Here is a 21,646-nt window from a genome sequence, read left to right on the forward strand (position 1 = left end):
AATTTAAGCGGATTTGGAGGACTAAAATACAGTTGACGCTATACCCTCAAATAGAAAGCTAACAGTTCAGTAACCAAAAGCATTCTCTTGCGATTTCTCGCGCTTTAAGAATTATTTTCTTCGGATAGCCTTAAGTCAAGAAAATGTTAGTGTGAATATAATCTCAGCCATCTTTGTGTTACCATAATTACACCTCTCTGAATGTCCATCTCCAGCGGTGGAAAGACGGTAACTTTCCTCGAACAGGGTGCGGCTAACGGGTCCGCCACCAAGCTGCTAACGGTCCCCCAACATGAGGGTCATGAGTAGTTTCCTCGGTGGTACATACAATCATGAGACTCACAAGACGTACTTGGTAGTAAGTACGCTGCTTCGGCTCAGCGATGCTTGTAATTGGGTCACCATGTCGGAGCAGGTCCATGTGAGTTTTACAAAGCCGGTGATACGACGTTACTCTAGACTTGGGTTTGGCTATTTCCAAAGGTGTTACCATGGTTATAAACAAACCAGAAGAAAAACTGATATTGACGTGCCTAAAGTAACCGACTACATCAGGCGTAGCCAACTTCTATATATGTTACCATGCAAGACTGAAATTAAGGAATTTTAACGTTTTTCAGAGAATGTCGGCATACGACGAGTATGCCCTGAGAAGGATGTTGTCCTAGAACAGTAAATGACAAAGAAAAACCCGTAAATCCATAGGCGAAGTTCTGATGCTATGTCCAGTTTTTCCTGTTAGCTGTTCTGCCGCGATGGAGGTCACGTGCCGAGAAGACACTTGTGTAATGATTAATCACATTGTAGGTTTATATTTATTTTAACTAACATTTATTTTAAGATATCTTTCCTGTCAAGCCTTACTTTTTCCTGGAATTGCCAATGCCAGAGTATGTAAATTTTAGTAGAACGCGCTAAGTATTCAAATTATCAGCGGAAGTAATCTGAGTTAAATAGAAGGGAAACGAGTTCGATAGTGTGCTTTTCTTGTTTCACAAGCGTGAAGGTGGCTAGGTAGAAATTGAAGAACCGCGCGTTTCGGCCTGTGTGCTTGCCTCGGCAGATAGTTGAATCTTTCAACTGAATATTCAGAAGATTGCTGAAATATCAGCTGTATCTCAGAACGCGGTTAGGTTAGTTACATTTAAAAGCCTCGTAGTTAGTAACTTGTTATTATTCATTTTTAGTTTCTTATTTTTATTTTACCGCCGGGTCGGCGTAGTTTGTGAGCGTCAAGAGCACGCATCTGTAATTTCTAAAGTTGAATAAAAAGGGATTTAAACCCTTCTCAAGACTTTGTGTACTTTCCAGTTCATAGCAGTCACCACTGTTGTTGCGTGCAGGTTGGGGCCGCGCAACATTACAACATAATTTATGTGTAAATTTATTATTGTCATTATTAGCCCAAAGAGGCGTTAGCCCAGAAGGGCTATTGGTCGCGATACGGCATTTTGCGTTAAATCACTAAAAGCATTGTATCACTTTTCAAATTGTTGCCACCAAATAATATCGCCCTGTATGATATTTAAAGAAATTAAATAATGAAGAATCGGCATAATTATATGTATGTTTCTCGCACTGTCAAAAACAACGGTAACTAGAGCCATCCAATTTTGAATAACGTAGTTCTCCAAATGATTATGGGCATCCAGAATTTGTTTTATTTTTTTGGAATTTGTTTTATTGTGTATTTCATATTTTATAAAACTTTAATGAAATTTTGATTAACAAACTCCACGATTTCAAAGCGACCAATGGCAACACTGTATGAAACGCCCCTTTGGGCGTAATATAAAATCTGAAAGCTTTCAGAATTTTTTAATAAAATTTTATTGTAATTTCTTTCATTTCTGATTTAGAATGTACTATTCGTTTTAGGTTCAACAGTTAATTTACATGTGTTGTTACTTAAACTTTCTCCTGTTTTCACAATAATAAAGTATGATTTTAAAAGCTGCATTTTTGTCTTAGAGTAAGAAAAATATTTTTAGTCAACATTCACCATTAGTGCATGCTGAATGTTAATATTTGCCGGCGTAAGTGAGAAATAAGGATATTTAGCAAATGTTTCGAATATTCCCCATTTCGGCATTGCGCACTACCTTGGCTTTTCCCATGTACGCAGCGATCTCTTTTCACTTAAAAAAAATCAGACATTTATAACGTTGCGCGCCTCTAACTTGCACGCAACCAAGAGGTGACTGTGAAAGCTTGTATAAAAGATAGAGCCTTGTGAAGGGTTTAAGTCCCTTTTTATTCAACGTAATAAATTACAATTGCGTCTTCTTGACGCTTACAGACTGTGCCAACTTGGCAGTCAAATAAAAATAATAACCTGAAAAGAAAGTAAAGACAAGATTCTAACTACGAGGCTCTCTAAAATAACTAACTCACCGTGTTTTACAATACCGCTGCTAATTCAGCAGACTTGAAGCTCACTGGAACGATTACCACTACTTCCCGCCAAGCACATAGGCCGCAACGCGGGGTTCTTCAATTCTCGCTAACTATCTCCGCGCTCGCTAAGTAAGAATATCACACCGAACTCGTTTCCTTCTATTTAAATCAGAATACTTCCGCTGATAATTTGAATCCTTGCGCGTTCTACTCAAATTTACATATTCTGGCATTGGCAGTTCCAGAGGAAAGTAAGGCTTGACAGGAAAGATAGTTTAAACTTAAAATAAATGTTAGTTAAAATAAATATAAACCCTACACATTGAATAAACTCTGCTCATATACTCAGCAATCTGCTTTCAGTTAAAAAAATCAGAGAAATGCGGAAACTCGCACATAACGAACTTTATTGATTCAAGTTATATAAAAAATCTGATGTGTACACCGCATGACTTCCTTGTACGGAATATGAAATTATACGCATTTTTTCTTGCATTTAATTTAAACTTATTGGATTGAATTAAATCTACTTCGCCGACAGCGCATAAACCAAAATAGAATAAATGCAGTCTTTAAAATTCACTCTAGTATTTGTTTATCATAGCGACACTCTGGGGCTAAATTCATTTAACAGTATTATATTTCGTTCATATTATAACTCATAATGCACAAAATTTATATCATTTAAAGAATAGAATTATCTAATCGTTGCCACATGTTCTATTCAAATACTATAATAAAGCTAAAACGATGTATAAAAGAAATTAAGCAAACAAAACAAAAAAAGAAACAGTTTTTCAAGACGATTGAAGTATTTCTCATTCAATTAATTCAGTTCTTACTTCGCAAGAAGGCAAAAATACATAAAAACTCAAAATATCTATATTAAAAATTACGAAGTAAATCTTAAACACTTATTTCCTCGAAAAAATTCTAGAAAGGATTAAGCATGATTTAATTGGCAATAATAAATGAAGGCGTTATCTTTGTTGTTGCGAAGCTAAGTTTCTCTAGATTGGCAACAAATCCACTAGTCTGCTGTTTCAAATGTAAACAATCAATGGTCGCCATAAAAAAAAAAAAAAAAAAAAAAGCTTAGCGGCACAAAACATTACATTTGCCTACAAAATCTCTACACATCCACTCAAAACTATCTGTACAGTTCTTTCGCTCTTCTAGTTCCGTATTAGTGTCACAAATTGGACATTTATACGATCATGCAATCAAACTTTTCTCCAAACACCACTCAATCACGCTTTTTTTTACCTTTTCGCTCCAACTGATAAAAAAAAAAAAAATCCAGATTCAGATAATCATTCATACTGCAGAAAGCACCAAATCAGATACACTCATCAGTGATCAAAAAGCTCTTTAAGCAAAAGAACAGTATCACACAACGCACAAAAGTAGATTTATAATTTAAAAAAATCTCGCGCAGAACGTTATAAACCTAACATTTCAACTCAGTTAAAATATAATTTAAGTTTTCTTCAGATATGAAGCAGCTATAACTTGTTTTAAAAAAGAGGCGTAGCCAATATTACGTCATAAAAAGGCATGTCCGAGCCTAAGACAAGTAAACAACGTCTCGACTTGTGCAGCGTATTCTAGGATTGAACCATTACATGCATATTTTATGTTGATGTAATTTACATCTAATCTCACTGTCGCTTTAGAATTTTACAAATAAATTCTAAACATTCAAAACAAATAAAATAATTAAAGAGAGAGCCTGTCAGAGGAGATCTATACAATCCAAGATATTTTATTCAGTTTTATTTACGGCTCACACAAAAACATGACTATAAGAATGCAAATATATATATATATTTCACAATAAAATTTTTATCCTTCTTTATTCTTCGCGGCTTCTACGCTAATAGAATTTTTAATTCAAAAGGAAGTCAGACGCACAGCGCCATCTGCCTCCTTTAATTATAGTTTCTACATATGTTTTAATTATATGTAGAAACACTAATCAATACGAAATTAATCAATATGCCTACTGGCTGGTTTTTATATCTTTTGTCCTGTGGATATTGCATGACGACGGCCTTAAGAATAGATACGAATCAAATTTTCCTTTCATCAATTTTGCTTCAAAACGCTGTATGCCCGTAGAAATTTTATCGTAATTTCTTCCATTGCAGATAGATCTCAAAATCACATATTTTAAAACTGGGTTTAAAGCAAAAATATCATTTATCTATAAAATCTTTCGGAATTTAGAAAATGCTCTATTCCCCCCCCCCAGATTTACCCCCGAACAGCCCGCTATACAAGCCTAATGAACTCGCCCTCGCTGCAGGCTGGGGTCAAGAAGGCAACCCAGCTAATGGAGAAAAGCCGACCTTTAAAGCGAGGGAACACCTGAAAGAAGTCATCCTTACCCTGCAATCAAGAGAAAACTGCTTGGACTTTATAAAGAAGAAGAAAAAAGGAAGATTTTCGGAAAGAATGCTATGTGCTGGTGGAGGTAAGCCTAAATTTAGCACTAAAACTCTGAGAAACATAAAACAGTCTTCAGATGAAACTGCTTATAAAATATACATTACTTATTATCATTAACGGAATAAAAGCTTATTAAACAAGCTAATATAACACAATTATTAAGGATGCCCATTAAAAATTTAAAATGTTAAGAATGAATATTAGACTGATACTCATCCTAGCTGACTGGAGCCTAGTCACCTCAGACAACACTCCGCCCCTCCCGGGATTAACTGAAGTAACTACTTCAAGTATACTTCAAGAAGCCTAAAAAACCTAAATTACACATAAAGAAATAAATATCTACACCTACATTGGCAATCAAATTTATGCATTAAAATATCTATACCATGACCACAAAAGCTTTATAGAGCCTCGTTGGTCATACACATACTATAATTCCAAACAGTAATACACTCTTGGAAGAAAAAAAAAAAAAAAAAAAAAAAAAAAAAAAAAAAAGCACCAAGAAGGAGTTATCCGAGTGGGACGAAAATCGGTAGAAGTGATGTACATATACAGAAAAACAAATGATTGCAGTTAGAGAAAAATTGGATTATTTAATGAAGTAATAGAGCTTCACAAATTAAAAAAGTCAGTAACGCGTTTGTCCACCTCTGGCCTTTATGCAAGCAGTTATTCGGCTTGGCATCGATTGATAGAGGTTGCAGATGTTCTCTTGAGGGATATCGTGCCAAATTCTGTGTAACTGGCGCGTTAGATCGTCAACATCCCTCAACTCCTGCTCAAATGTCGAGCTATTCAGCGATAAGACCAACCGGCTTCTTTGAGTCCAACTACATGACCTCTCTTAAATTCTCACATTTGCGCACCTGTATGCGAGGCATAGTTACTGTCTACCAGAGTACACGGAATGAAATTCGTGAAGAATTTATGACTTGGAATCGTAATTTCTCCTCTTAAAGAAATCTCCAGTTGCGCAGATCAGATGCGCTGTAGCGACAACCGTTCATTCATTGACAGGGAAAAAAAATTTGCATTTTCCGTCGAAACCTGTGTGCATATCAATTTGTGTCCAATTTGCTTTATATCTTCTCGGTGCGTCTTTTTTTTTTTTTTTTTTTTTTTGTGTGTGTGTGTGTGTGTGTGTGTGTGTGTGTGTGGTTGTGTGTGTGTAAGAGTGTATTTTAAACGACGTAGGTATTCATGTTTTGGGATTTTCAAATTTTAAAAATAAGCTTTGTAAAAACTACAAAAATCTATTTATCCCCACCCTTTTATAGTTAGTTATCTTTAGTAAAAGTTTTACTTATGATAAAATATAAAACACAAAACGTTTGACTCCTGCACTATAAAAATTGACCGAAATATTTATGCAGTTTCAAAAATTTGAGATTTTAAAAAGCTTTTTCAGCTGGTTAGGTTTCAGCTTATGGGTTAGCTTAAAAAACAAATTAGAATGATTAGAGGTTTCTTTAGTTGTTTAGTTGGTTTCTTTTCCTTTAATTGCATCCAATGATATCTTTTGTGATTCATTAGAGTGTAATATTTTTTAATTTATATTTTTGTTACAGCTGGTTTGCCGAAAGAACTTTCGCACAAGTATATTCCAAATTTTCAAACTGTAAAAATATACTATTAATATTATCATGAATCTTACAAAAAATTCATTAAACTACAAATAATTTTAATTTTAAATATCTAATGTAAGATGTCTATTTGCTAATACTGCCAATTGTTCTGCCAATGTTCCTTAGAACACGAATTCTAGAAATTGTGAATAAATTTACTTTTTGAAAAAATGCATATTAATCAGTACTTTTCATGATTTTCCATAAGTTAGTCTTCCATGTACTTTCCTTGTATGTTCACATATTTAAAAAAACATGGCTGTTTAATTCCTGGATGCCCTTACGGAAATTTTCTTCTGAGATTGTTATTAGGTGACTCATCCCAGCTTCTTTATTTCCAAAACTGAGCTCAAAACTGCGATTCTTTAGAACTTCAGTTTGGGGAATAAAAATAGTTACCTGGCAAATAAGTCGGATAGTTTGACAGAGTCGCTTCTATTGGTCCCAAAAACTTCTTTGGCAATAATTGCTTTATAACTTGATGAATTATCGTGTTCGGAAATCAATCCCAAAGTCAGTGGCGTAGCTAGACTGGGACAAGGGGAGGACATCTGCCCCCGGGCGCAGCATCCAGGCGGCGCCAAATTGATGCTACGAAATTTTTTAATGAAATGTTTTCCATTCATGACACACAAAAAGGGGCGCAAATTCTTCATTTGTCCCCGGGCGCTGGAATCCTAGCTACGCCACTGCCCAAAGTTAAACCAAATTTTATGCCGCGTGTTTTTGTGAATGGCAAGGCTCTTAGCAATTGTCGTAGCATGTAATTCATAGCAATCAATGCCGGCGCTTGGTTTTCATTTGATTGTAACTAAATAAAAGTTTGAAATCATTCAGTTTGCAAGGAAACCAAACACCAATTTCAATGAACACTCACTGTGTGTGACACTCGGTCGCGGACTCTTAGCCGACAGGATATTTAACCGACACGGATAGTTAAGCGACAGGACATTTAGCCGAAACGGACATTCAACCAACGGGGCATTAACCGACACGAACATTTTGCTGACAAGATATTTAGTCGACAGCACATTTAGCTGAAAACGCGACTATATAAACAAAAAAATACGCGACAAAATTCAAGTAAAATTTTTTATATTTATATGGGGGGGAAAAAAAACCTCTTCTCAGAGTACCGTACGAGAAGGTTTACGAATAAGTACCATATTTTTTACTTTATTTAAAGAAACTAAGGATTTTAAAGTTAGACGCAAAAGTATATTTTGACGTAGATTTTGAAATCAGTTACGAGAGTAATGAGACCTAAGCCTACATACTTTAGAAGTGAGAAAGATAATTTCGGCACTGACTGAAATGATTTTATGCAGAAAGTATGAGTGGAGCAGAGTGAAACAAATGTATTATGATCTGTCGAGTAAAATAGTAATGAAAAGGGAAAAAACTAAGATATCAAAAATTTTGACACGTTAAAAAATTAATGTTATTAACTAAAGATGACAAATTTTTTATTAAAGTGGAAAGATTCAAGTCTAAGTTACTAACTCAAGAAGCTTTACGCATGATTTTTGCAGAACCAAATTCAAATTAGGTTATGATTTTGTACATATATAAATAATTGTAGTGAAATTACGTGTAAAATTGTAGTATTTTTTGTATAATGTAAGATCAAAATCTAAAGAAGCGAACCTTTGCGGGGAAATAAAAGTACAAAGCCATGTCTGTTTAACAATTGAGCAAATGGCTATCTCGCTAAACTGGCGAGATATTGTCAAGCTTGTAATGGTTATGGAGATTAATTTTTGTCGACAGATTTAGCGAGAGATCACCAAAAGTAGCCAAACTTGACGCCATTTTGGTCCGGTCCCTGTATAACTGTAATGGGTATTGTAATTATGTAACAGTATCCGGCCCTCATATGCTTTCCAGTAATTTCGAAAAGTACTAGAGATTTGTCCGCAGCCGGGGAAAAACTATATAAGAGCGGAGAGAGCATCAGTTTCTCAGTTATTAGTTCTGAGCTGAATTCGGAGTACTGAGATATCCGTAAGAGCTTCGCCTTTTAGATGCGCTTTTCATTGCGTTGTGTTGAACGTTTTTAGTAATTTAAAGCGTAACTACTGAGTTTTCCCTCTGATACTCTGAACAGCCGTACGATAATTTTTGTGGAAAGTTCCAGAACTGTGAACTGTTTCTTTTGATAAAATAAATTTTATTAAGCTACCATCGATTCTGCGCGCATTCAATCTCTAACGAACCCGTACTCACGCAACAGTTTTTTAGTGTCAGAACTAAGGTTGAATGCCGGAGAAAGAGCGATTGAGGAGCAACAAACACAGTTCGTGACTGCCTCTAATGTATTCCAACAAAAGATAGAATGAGCCATTAACTTCTTTAAAAAAGAGATGAAAACGGACCACGAATCTGTTAAAGTAGAGACGAGAGCTATTAAAACAAAGATGAAAGCTGTCCAAGAATCCGTTGAAGAGGAGATGAAAGCTATTCAAGAGGAAATGGAATGAGAAATTGCCTCCATACTAGAAAACAAATTAGAGGCTATGGAATGCAGAATAGGCAGGGTAGAAAATAAAGTTGGAGAAAATGAAGAGAGAGTTTCTTCTGTCAAACAACAAATCGAACAGAGAGTTTCTACTGCCAAACAAAAAATGGATCACAGAATATATACTGTCGCCAAAAAAATTGGTAGCTTAAAGAAATTCATAGCGACAGCAGAAAGCACATCTGACGGCTTTAAATTTTTACCCATGCCTTCTCAAACCTCTCTAAAGCTGTCCACTTATCATGGAAAGAGCTCTGGCAATTATATAAGACTCAATTCTTTATAGTGGCAGGCACAAATGGATGAGATTCCCAAGCTAAGGCCTGATACCTAGTCCCTGGTTTTCGGGTGAAAACCCAGGGGATAGACTTCGAAGCGGTATCCGGCACCTTCGAGCTGCGCTTGGTTTAAAAGACTGTAGCAAGCTTCAATTACAATATTGCCAGCAGAAGTTCGCGGAAACACTCCAGGAGTTCGCCACGGATGCTGAAAGGCTGTCTCATTGCGCCATTTCGGACTGTCCATCAGAATCGATGAAGTGTCCCTGAACCATTTAATCGATGGCATCCGGACTCTGAGATACAAAAAGCCGTGCGAATGGCGGATGTCAAGGATCTAAACAGCGCTTTAGTGTACGACATAGAATTCGAGGCAGTCCAGCAAGCAACTCATAGAGACCGTCACCCAATCAGAGCTGCTCATGTGCAAGAGCCAAGTGGATCAACTGACTTTAGACCAGCGTCTAGACCTGTGTGGCCGCATGCGGCCCTCTTATTCATTTTCTTGGCACTTGCCCTTGCACTAAAAAATAAAATGTTAGTTAAACATTCCGAAAAACAAACAAAAAAAGCCCTTCTTACTGTTTTAAAAATAATAAACTGAATAAAACGCATTTGTGAGAAACAGGCAGGTGAACTAGCTGGTGTTCAGTAAAATTTAAGGAAATGCAATTAGCAGTGAATGCAGGGAATACAAAAGAACAGATTTAGCGGGAAACCGCTGACATTGGCAAAGCTGTCCCTCAGACGACAATTTCTTTCATTCCTAGAGATGGCAGCACCCTACAATCTTCATTTCTCCTATAACGGTCACCTCGATAATAAAGCAATAGCAATATTGAATTATAGCCCAGTTTATCGCGCAAGCGCGTTGTTATCAGCTTTGTCGGAATATTATCTTTATTTTCACTTGACTTTGCTGGAATTGTGGCGTGGTGACGATCGTGAGAATGGAAGCATGCGGAAGCGAAAGAGAAACCTTTTGATACTAGGAGAAAACGTGTAGCAGCGATGTTCGGCTAGCAGCCAATCTTGAATTATGGTCTTCGTGAGGGTCTGCAAGGTTACATGGCACGTAACTAAGGGCACCAGAGAGGGAGATCACGCAGAGAAAGCTGTTGGTTGTTTGTGGATCCGAGTGCAGTCTTGCGAGTGAAGTGAAGTCATGGGACTTTCACAATAAGCTCCACTCTTTGACCGTTATTATTCCGTTGACCGTGAATTCTTCACATTTCACTTTCATTCAGTAATACCTAAATGGTGAAAATAAAGAAACGGCGTGTTGAAGATGAGAAACAACAAATTTAGTCCAAGTGGCAAGAAAGTTACTTTTTTTGTTGAACATTATGGAAAACCACAGTGTGTTACATGTTCTCAAGTGTTTCGAAAGAGTATAATATGAGAATACATTAAAACAGTTTTCAAAAATCAAAATATAACCAATATCAGGGAAGTGCCAGAAGTTATGTGTTTAAAGATTTGAAACTGAAACTTACTAGACAGAAGCATATCTTTCCGTAACCGTCAAAAATTGGTAGTTTGAAGGCATCTTATGAGGTATGCTTAGAGCTAGCTCAAAGTAAAATACCTTTTAGGGATGGCGAGTTTATAAAAAGATGTGTTATAAAAATAACATCTTCGTTTGGAGATAATAAGATGGCTAAAAACTTTGAAACAGTGTCCTTGTCTCGACAGAAAATAGAAGAATTAATGATATGGGTTGTGAAGTTTCAGATATTCACAAGGGCATTTTAGGAAAATGTGAATTTTACTCTCTAGCTCCAGATGCCATCAAAGGTATAGCTGACATCAGCCAGCTCGTTATCTTTGTAAGAACAATAAATGAAGAATTTGAAATTCATGAAAAACTGTTAGAATTAAAATTATTAGAAATTAGCATCAAAGGTACTGACATATTCAACGCACTGAATAATGTCATTTCTAAATATGGAGGTTTTGGGATGTAATGTGGCATTGCAACACATGGAGCTAAAGCAATGTTTGCTTATTGAACTGTGTTAGGACAGTGTAAAGAAAAAGGCATATATTGTTTGTTTTTTCACTGCATTATCCACCACGAGCCTCTCTGTAGAAAACTTGAAAGGCTTAGTGTGACAATGAAAACTGTTGTAAATACAACAAATTTAATATGGGTAGGCAATAAAGCCCAGATAAACAGAGTATTTATTGCATTTCTGGATAGTATGGATGCTGAGTATGGTCACATATTATTTACTGTCAAGTGCGCTGGCTAAGTGCTGGAAACTGCCTGCAACAGTTTTGTGGGTTGAGGAATGAAATTCTTGCTTTCCTCCAAAACGCAGACATTGGGCATGAGTATCAAGAAAAACTCGAAGAAATCCACTATTAAATAATCTTGCGTTTCTGACAGATTTAACATCCTATCCAAATGCTTGAAACCTGAAACTACAAGGCAGAAAACAAATGGCTTTCGCAAAAAACTTAATGTAATGTAAATTGCACTGAAGGCAAATAATACGGAACACTTCCCATTTTGTCAGCAGTTGAAAGAAGAAGAAAATGAAACAAATTTTAGTATGTTTTATGAAATAATTATCGATATCAAGAAAGAGTTCCAGGATTTTGATTTCCTAAAAACAAAACTTTCCCTGTTAAACAACCCCATGAAGATCGAAGTAAGTGAGATGCCTTGCGACCTTCAAATCGAATTTTTTTATCTTAAGGCAGATCCATTCTACCAGACTAAAAAGTGTGATGTCCCTGAAAATTTCTGGAAACTAAATTCTAAAGAACGTTTTCCCAAACTGCTTAAATTCTCTCTGCAAATGTTATCGCTGTCTGGGAGTACGAGCCTGAGACTTTGACTTACTGAAGTTACAGTGAACATTCATAAACTTCTATCAAAAAAAGCAATGCCAGTCATCATATTGATTTCTTGACTGTAAAATAATCAGATTCCTGCAATGAGTGGCGGCAGTAATGGACCTTTTCTTCATGGGACATATGAATGGAGTTCCTTGCAATACGGCCATCGATACTGGAACCAATATCACCATCATCCGGAAAGATTCAGCTCAGCAGTTCGAAGGTAAACTCATCTGGACGCCGCCCTGCGTTACTCTCCAGACTATGTCCGGAGATAAAATCGAAACTGATGGAAAGTTAAACGTCAGCATCAGGTTTGGAAGTGGACTTTAAAAATAATGAACCGCATTCTCTCTCTGAGGACATAACCCTATTCCGAATTAAAGATAGAGGAGTTAAATCCGTCTACCAAATAATAGCCAAGATGATATTACAGCAAGAACAGCATTTTTACTACCTGGATCCATGGCTAAAAATAAAAATTTCCGATACGGCATAATGGAATATCCTAAGAATTATGACAGCCCAAAATGAGAAGTAAAGAAATCTAGTACAGCCAATTCATAATAATGATTTCCAGGCATCATTTGCTCTAAGGACTGCGATAGACAGCTACTGGGAGACTACAGGCAGGACAACGTCGGACAGAAGTGGACAGATGGCTAAATGGTTCATTGACTTTGGCAACAACTTCTAACCACATATTCGGTATTCAGGAGGTTCAACTAAGGACAGCCAACTGCTGTGATGAGCGCCGATGACCGATATTTTTTGCTATGAGCACCAAGGAATAGAACCGCAACTCCGACATAACTCAGATCCTCTCTTGTAGCAAACACTGGAAGGTTGGTGTCAACATCAACCGTGCGTAGAAGGCTTCATGAAGGAAGTCTGCACACGAGGCAACCAGCCATTTGCATGCCGCTGACATCACATCATAAAAGGGAACTTTTGAGGTGGGCACATCAACATTTTCACTGGACGGCTGATCAATGAAGGGTTGCTCCCTTTATGGCTGAGTCAAGGTTTGGCCTCCAAAGCGATAGTAAGCGTTATTTGATTTGGAGAGAACCTGAAACCTGTTATCACGCATCAAACATCCGTAAAAGAGATGCAAGCGAAGGAGGAAGTGTCTTTCTTTCGGTGCACACACAGACCTTCATGTCTTTCCACGCAGAATCGTGAATGCTCAGGTATAGAGATGAAATTTTTTTAATCTTATGTGCGCCCTTATGCCAGGGCAATAGCTGATGATTTCCCGCCAAAGGACGACAATGCTGGACTGCACAATAGGGTGGAGCGAAAAAACATTATTTTTAAAATTCATATAGCTAAGTCATTATATGGTTCCAAATGGGCTAGAACAAAATCTGTTCAAATTTCAGCCCAAAAGACATCTTGAGGTTCCCCATCTCAAATGAATATCTGTACTGACATTTTTAACGGCTTTATGCTTTTTTGATTAATTGCTTATTGAAAAACGCCATTATTAAAGCGAGAAATTGCTTCCCACACCAAAATACCAAAATATGCTAGTAGAGAGCAGAATAGGTTCTAATCTGACTATTAGTTCTAGCTTGGGGTAAGCAATCACGTGGTTTCCATGAAATTTCAACGACTTTTTATTGTTAATTAGTTGGTTGTTCGGTGTATTTTCTCAACCCTGCTTTATCAGTTATTGAAGATGACATCAACTAAAAGTGTATCTTTTTGTTATATTTTTGGAACTCTAGTACAGCTTAAAGAGACAGTTTTACCCATAAAGCATTTCCTTTGAGTCAGAAATGACTTATTGTGGAAGAGGAACAAGAAGGACCCGTCACACATTATCGAAATTGTTTTCTGCGACTTTTCAAGAATTTGGAAGAAAATCTCCGTACCATAATTAAGTTACCTCAGGTAAGTTTCTCTGGCAATTGTATCTAGAGATATTACAGTTAAAGTTATTGACAGAAGTAAGCTTCAAAGAGAATGCCGTAAGGTACAGTCCCGCTTCAGTCAACGGCTATACCAATAATAGTCTTCGTATGGCATCTACATTAATGGGAGAAAGGGCAAAGCTGCAGTGTATAAGAAGAAGGAAAATTCTTTTTACAGCACTTCAGCTGAGGAACAGCATATTGTTCTCTTTTCAGAACCTGGTTCTAGGACATAAAACTCCGTATTCTGGGTCTAGTGCAGAAATTACACAAAGCATCACTAACATTGTTACACAGAAAATTGTACTTTCTGAATTGGTCTGTTGGATGTGATGGAACAAGCGGCAACACTAGGAAGAAAAATTCCGTCATTAGACGTCTTGAGATCTTTGCTGGTCATAAATTGCATTGGTTTCCAGGCTTTTTTGCACACCAATGAACTGCTTCTTCGTCATCTTTTCCAGAAGATTGATGGAAATGCATCTGGGACACAATAGTTTTCTGGAAGAATAGGAAAATCTCTGAAAACATATGAAACCCTTCCCGTGATAAGTTATGTCCCTATTCCAGTTGATCTAACCAAAATTGAAAAAAAAAAAAAAAAAAGTAAAAAGACTTCAGTACTGACCAAAAATAACTCCTTGATATTTCTAAGACAGGATTCTCGGGGCAATGTCCTTCAGAGTCAGCAAACAGGAGTACTGGGAAAATGGCCCACTCAAGATGGCTCATTACAGCGAACAGAATTCTTCGCTTTTACGTATCAACCGCCGAATCAACAGCTACTAGCCGAATATGTTATAAAAGTTTATGTCCATCCTGATTTAAAATACAGAAACACGTGGAGAGAGCAACACATGGAGCACATGTTCACGGAATGATTGAGAAAAATCCATTTTTGCGAGAGAAAGTTTTAAGGCAATCATTAACGAAATTACTCAGAAGAAGTGTTATTTTGCTCAATTTAAAAACAACCTGTTGGCAATGTTGAAGACGAAAAGCACATATTCGTGAACTTGGACTGAGAAGAACACTGAAAGAAGGAAGATGAAAATAACGATAATTTGTGCTTCCCAAATTGAATTTCAAAGAGTATTTTGAGATGATTTGCTGGGACCTTGAACATCAGCGACGAAGGCATAAGCCTAATTAGAGGTGGTTGGTTCTCAGTTTGAAATAGGAAAGCTCCCTTGTCATTATCAAGTAGTATATAGGCATGTGAGACTGGTGACAGAAGCATCATTGGCAACATGTTGTGCAGAAGCCAGGGTTGGATTCTTAAGCAGTCGAATCAAGTCCCAGAATGAACTTATCAAGTTCAATAACAAGATGAATTTCTTCGGTTCTCTTGTGAAACCTGAAGATAACGAGTGAATAAGTTGAAATTTTTTAATGCCATTTTTTACCAATTACAACCATATGTTGGGTCAGGAAACAAAATTGTTGTAAAAAGAATCATTAAAAAATATTGTTAAAAATAGTTTGACGTTTTCATTAATATTAACATTGATTTTTTCTGTTTAACCTTATGTGGAACCTGAAGATGACGAGAGATTGAGCTGCAGTTTTTTTACTACGTTCATGGAATAGAACCATTTATTGGGTCAGGAAATATTTTTTTTTCCCTTTTTTTTCACTCCAGCCTAACGCACAGGGCTCACATCGTAGATGATTATCATTAGCAGCAAGCAATTCAGCGCATGTAGTTAGTTCCCAGCTCGATCACCGAACCTGAATCCTATTGAACATGTTTGGGATGCTTTAGGAAGACATATAGCTGCTCTGAATCTTTCTTTTCAGATCCTTGCAACTGCTTTGCAAGAACAATGGCTCTCACTTCGTATAGAACTGAGCGCCGCCTGAGATAACCACTGACCTGACTTTGTTGTAAAAGTCTTACAGTGTTAGTAGTCATCCTGGCAGAAGGGAAAATTTCCTCCGTGTAAAAATATACATATAAATATTACATGGGCATACAAGACCTGTGTATAAGCATAGATATGTTGATTACAATCATTGTCTTGTACAAGTTACATATGATAGATACATAAAATCATGATAGCTATGTGTACATTTAAACATTATATGAATTCATATTTACAATACTTTTACTGAGATAATCAAAATTAAACTTGTAATTCATTCACACATTGACTGGATTTTCAATATCATTTAAACTGCTTTACAATATTATTTTTATCAAGTACATACAAACTGGATAGTAATATGCTTACATTACAATAGTTTTGCTCTTACAGTCCTGTTATTATTCTATGGGGTGAGCTATTTTCCTAGTGTTGATATTCAGTTGTAGTAGTATTTTGAATTGCTATTAAAATTATGCTGCGAAGATACAATTCTCAAGAGAGGGGGAGAATTTCTTAGTATCTTGCTGAGCAAAGCCTGATTACCTCCTCTATTTTAGTTTTCGTCTGCTTGTTGCCGCGGGTATTCTCCGCCCATTGCGGCCAGTATTCACTGCTTGGCATTTTTAAATGCAGTTTATCGGTTTGTGGGCAGTTGAAGAGGAAGTGATCTGCATCACCTGCCATACCACATTCACACAAATCTGATGCTTGTATGCTGAATCTCTTAAGATAATGTGGGAAGGGACCATGGCCAGTGTAGAATTGAGTTTGTGCTCCGCTGTACGTATTAACTGAGCACGTGACTTTTGGAAAGAACTTGTAGGTTCTCCTCCCTGTGCTTTCCCTTTCCCATCTTTTCTGCCATTCTTGAAAAAGGCTATTGAGCGTGGTTTTTTTTAAATAGGACTGCGGAACACTTACTGCGTTTTCCAATCTACTGGAGTCATTGGCAGCAGATTTCGCAAGCAGGTCCTTCGTATAGAACTGACAGACCTATATGTACAGGTTGTCAGCTAAACGTGTTGTTAGCTAAATGTCCTGTCGGTTAACTGTCTGTGTCACCTAAACATACATATCGGCTAAATGTCTATGTTGGTTAAATGCCCATGTCATGTCATTAAGTGTCCTGTCGGTTAACTGTCCATGTCAGCTAAATGCCCTGTTGGCTACCTGCTGACAGTTAAATGTCATGGACCTTGTGTCAGTTACACATAACTGCCAATTCCAACTCAACACTGCATTTCTGAACATCAATTCATATCACACAGATAATGTTGTATGCTCTTAACATTTACTTCTGTCTTGCTATGATGCAAAGTTAGATTTCATACCTAACCTTTTTTTTTAATCTTTTTATTTTTAATTAGAGAAAATGAAATTCCTTTTGTTGGTCATGTGCACTACAGATAAACAGTCTCAGGCATTCAGTGTACATAAAAATAAAAAGAGGCCCACATAGACTTCTCTTTTCAACCTGTATAATTTCATAGATTGCTGTGTTAATTTACCTCCATATGCTCCAACTAAAATCATCAGTTTTTGGCTTTTTAAAAGAAATAACAAATTTCACATGACTAAATAATAAGGATTATAACACCTGCTATACTATGCGAAAAGAATTTCTTATCCTTTTACAAAAAATTATCATAAGTTCTTTTTCTGTACATATATATGTAATCATAATTTACTGTGTAAGAGGAATCAGCTTGTAGTCACGAGGAAGACCAAGTTCAGCCAATTATCATCATAATTTCAGGCACATTAGAGTAATTCCTCATAGGCAATATACTCTTTAATGATAATTTCTTATATATGCAGGTTAACAATGCAACATCATTTTAGACGGACTAGCAGACCATAGAAGATATGCTAGCAATGGCTGAAGCTAAGGAAAGGAATGGAATAAGATTGCTGACGCACAAGTTACATGATGGAATCGCTGCTACGCATACAGAAAGAATGATGACCTTCAAAGTACTGGAGTGATTTGAAACGTTGGCACTCTGAAAACACTTGGTTTTTTACTGTAAACAAACGCTGGATTAATTTTGAACAGCTTTCCTTTTTAAGCACTCGCAGCACATATATGATTCGATTATTTTTTTCATTTTCATATTTCTGTTAAATTATGTGTCACTTATTAAATCACCACATATGCTGAATTAAATTTCGAAGAATGGATTTTGACTTGTAAACATTTAAAACTTGTAACTTGATTCAATGTAGTTGACTCGCTGATTCCGGGTTGCGCACATAGATTCACGGAGCTGTAGATATCTTGAAGATTAGCACATGCAGGCATTAATTAACTAATTCTCTTTCATACTTGTAGCCACAATTTTGATAACCCTTCGGTGAAGCACAGGTACACATCCACACATCTTTAAATGTGATATTTTAAGGTGTAGGTGAAGGCATGAAGGAGACGTTAACAAAACTAATTTTGGAGAATCACCATCTTTATTTTTACACATTTCAAATCATCTCTTTGGCAGACAAATTACATTTCATTCATCCTTGAATACAATAAATTTTTATGTACACTGATTTCAGATGTGCAACGTAACCATTTTAGGCAGAGAAGCACAGTAGCGCAGAGTTGTTTGCATAGCAGAAATCAGGAAAAAAGATCATATTTCCTCGCTAAGCCGTATTTATATTGTGTAGGTGCATACATGACTCTAAGTCATGATTGGTTAATTTTAGGTTGTTACATAACTAGAAGGATCTCGAATTTGGGATACAGATGAATTTAGGGGGAAAGCACCAAATCTAGAATCGTTAATTTTGATGTTGCCAATTATTTTTAAAGCAGCTATCGTATTTTCTTATATCTTACATATATATGTGTGTGTATATAAAATGAGAAAAATAGGCCATTGGGCTGTTTTCATGGATAATTTTGTCACAAATGCCAATTTCTTTAATCCGAAATTACTTTTATTCTTTTATTTTATAACTTTTATTCATAATACTTTAAACTTTCTAATAGTGAACATTTTTTTAATTTCATGAATAAACATTTAAAGAAACAGAGAAAACAAATTTTTAACATGTTCACTGCCAGAGTAGACATTCAAAACTTAACCAGAAGCCAAGCTAATTTAAAGAAAGTATCTTGTAGATGTTGACTTGTTTTTCCAAATTATGTATCCTAGCATAATAGACTGAAGTTATATTGAAATTTCTGCATAATTTTCTTCATGTATATTATTATTTGAATATTCCGAATCATTTGTGAGGGGGACCTATTCTTCTTCATTTAAGGAACTAAATTTACTTATATGCTTGCCTGACAAAATGTAAACAGTTAAGATTTAGGAAAAACTTCCAATTATATTGTTTGTATTACGAAAAACTCTAAAAAAATTAATAGAAAAAATGTAAACTCCAAACTAAAAGTCAAATTTATTGCATTTACCACCACAACCATATACAATCCAAGATACAATGCTGACCAACATGAAAACAGAGTGTTTACAAAACCTCACCACACACTGTAGCATGAATAGCAATTAGATAATACCACCACATTATGTGCAGCATATGTTCACCAGTGAATGTATTAAAAGAGCTAAATTTCTTAAAATCTTGATTAATGGCAGAGGAAACAAAAAAGTACTGTTAAAGGAAATTTTCCATGCTATTCTTGTAAGCTTTTTAATATTGTTACAGAAAGTGCAATTCCCCCCCCATATGGGTAAACAATTTCCTCTTACGGATTCCTCCACAAAATGATTAATAAAATAATTCTTTAACTTCTTATTATATACCAAGGGGTTTTCAATCAGGGGGGAATTTCATATTTTAAGGAGGGAATGCAGTCAGCCTCTTATTTACCTGTAAGTATTTAACTTTAATTTGTGAACATAAAAAAACTATTTTTATTCAAGTTCTGATATTTATTAACATTTTCTCTACATTTCCTTGTTCTTATAAAATATTTTTAAAAATAATCTAAATAAAAAAATGTAGATATATTTTTTAAGTTTTGGAAAGGGAGGTAAAGATTGTCTAGCAATAGTGTAAAGGGTGCGTGAGGCAAAAAAAAAAAAAAAAAAAAAAAAGCTTGAGAACCACTGTTATATACACTAAATAATCTCTATGAGAGGCATTTTCTGCACTTAATATTAAAATATATTTTCAGATGGAAATAAAGTTTCATTTCATTTAAATTATTTGTTCTCGTTTTTCTTCTTTAATTGCTCTTTCTTTTTTTAGATGGTAATGACACATGCCAAGGTGATAGTGGAGGCCCTCTGATGCAGTCACAACAAGATGCAGATGGAAACGTCTACTGGACACAAGTCGGGATCACTAGCTGGGGTTTCCGTTGCGGTGTCTTAAATACTTATGGATTTTACAGTCATGTACAGAACCTGGTTTCATGGATAACTGGCACGATCACAAACACGATAAATGAATAAATAAAAAATCAAATTTTTAAATGAATTCAAACTTTTATGTATGTTGGTAAGAGAGACAGAATCTTACTTATGTATATATACTTTTATTAAAAAAATGTGTACTTTTAATCAAGCACTGTTAGACTGATTATGCAAGATTTTGTAGACCCAGCTGTAGAGAATACTTCTCATTCCAGCAATATTAACTATCAAAACAAAAACATGTTTACAATTGCATCTGCTCCTGAACTCAGATGATAAAAAATAAAATGATTTACAGCAACTTTTTTAATCAAGTAGTACTGTTTTTGAACTTCACTTCCATAATGCAGGGGATCAATGATTTATGATGGCGTTAGGTTCCAAATGGCTGGTTGCATTTCAATCTCAACAACAAATGAGAGAAAAGTTTAAATAAATAAATTGTTGCATAGGTGCAAAATTTATTTATGGCAAAAAATTGCCTTCTCATTTGCCTCCACTATTGGTAGTAGACTCCTATCTGTCATCAATTACAACTGTTGCTGCAGTTGCACTTTTGACTTGTTGCTCTGGCTTTTCTATGATTATTTATTTTGCCTGAATCATTTGTTTTTCTTCTTTTTCTTACAAATTTTACAATAGGAATATAAATGATCATTTGTCATTATCTTTTTTAAATCCCTTGAATTTTGAATCCATGGCTTCCAACTTAACAACATAAAGTATTTAGATAAATCCTTTGTGGTATTTTTTTTTTTTTTTAAATTTCTGATTCAGTTTATTCATTTTTTTCACTTCTTTTCTGTTCTAATTCAATCGACTTCTCATTGGTTGATTCACTAGTCTTGTTCTAGCATGAGTTCAACATCTTTAACTTCACATTTTAAGGGAAAATGTGTAGCAATATCTTAAAGATTGTTAAAATCATTCTTAATTCCATACATTCAAATTTATATCTAAACATTTCACACACTTTTGAAATTTCTTTCATGCAATTCAAAGGAGAAAGCATTTGTTCACTAAAGTAAATCAGTACTTTTTAACAATTCACCTCTCCCTAACAATAACCTTGATGAATGCACTTGGAACAGGCATAGATCAAGAGCGGTGTGCAAAGCTGGGGGCAAAAGCAGAAAGAATTGAACAAGGAGAGGGGTTGCTGGAATTAGCTCAACCAAACCGCTCACTCCCTAGACTAATTTCTTCCAACTGTACTATTGAGATTCCCCAAAACACCTTTATACATAGAACAACTATAAAATTCTGGAATAAAAGAATGCTAAAAGTTTAAAAATAATGAAACTAAACCCAGTTTTGTTAATGATTACATCATTTTATTACTATAATTG

General features: G+C 35.6%; 1 protein-coding gene across 4 annotated transcripts in view; it reads left to right on the forward strand.

The window, feature by feature from the left end:
• The window catches only part of LOC118204855 (complement factor B-like), a 122,757-nt gene extending 102,150 nt beyond the window's left edge, over window positions 1-20,607 (forward strand). For 3 of the 4 annotated variants that reach the window (XM_085813595.1, XM_085813597.1, XM_085813596.1), the window contains 2 exons: window positions 4,652-4,873; window positions 20,131-20,607. In XM_085813595.1, coding sequence (XP_085669721.1) covers window positions 4,652-4,873; window positions 20,131-20,336 — 428 coding nt within the window. In that variant the 3' untranslated portion in view covers window positions 20,337-20,607. The remainder of the gene's footprint in view (window positions 1-4,651; window positions 4,874-20,130) is intronic. The other variant, XM_085813598.1, reaches the window with a different exon arrangement.
• Window positions 20,608-21,646: the final 1,039 nt, after the last annotated feature.

The sequence above is a fragment of the Stegodyphus dumicola genome, chromosome 3, assembly GCF_044657685.1.
Source record: "Stegodyphus dumicola isolate Sdum_Otavi_A_Nest chromosome 3, ASM4465768v1".
NCBI lineage: Eukaryota > Metazoa > Arthropoda > Arachnida > Araneae > Eresidae > Stegodyphus > Stegodyphus dumicola.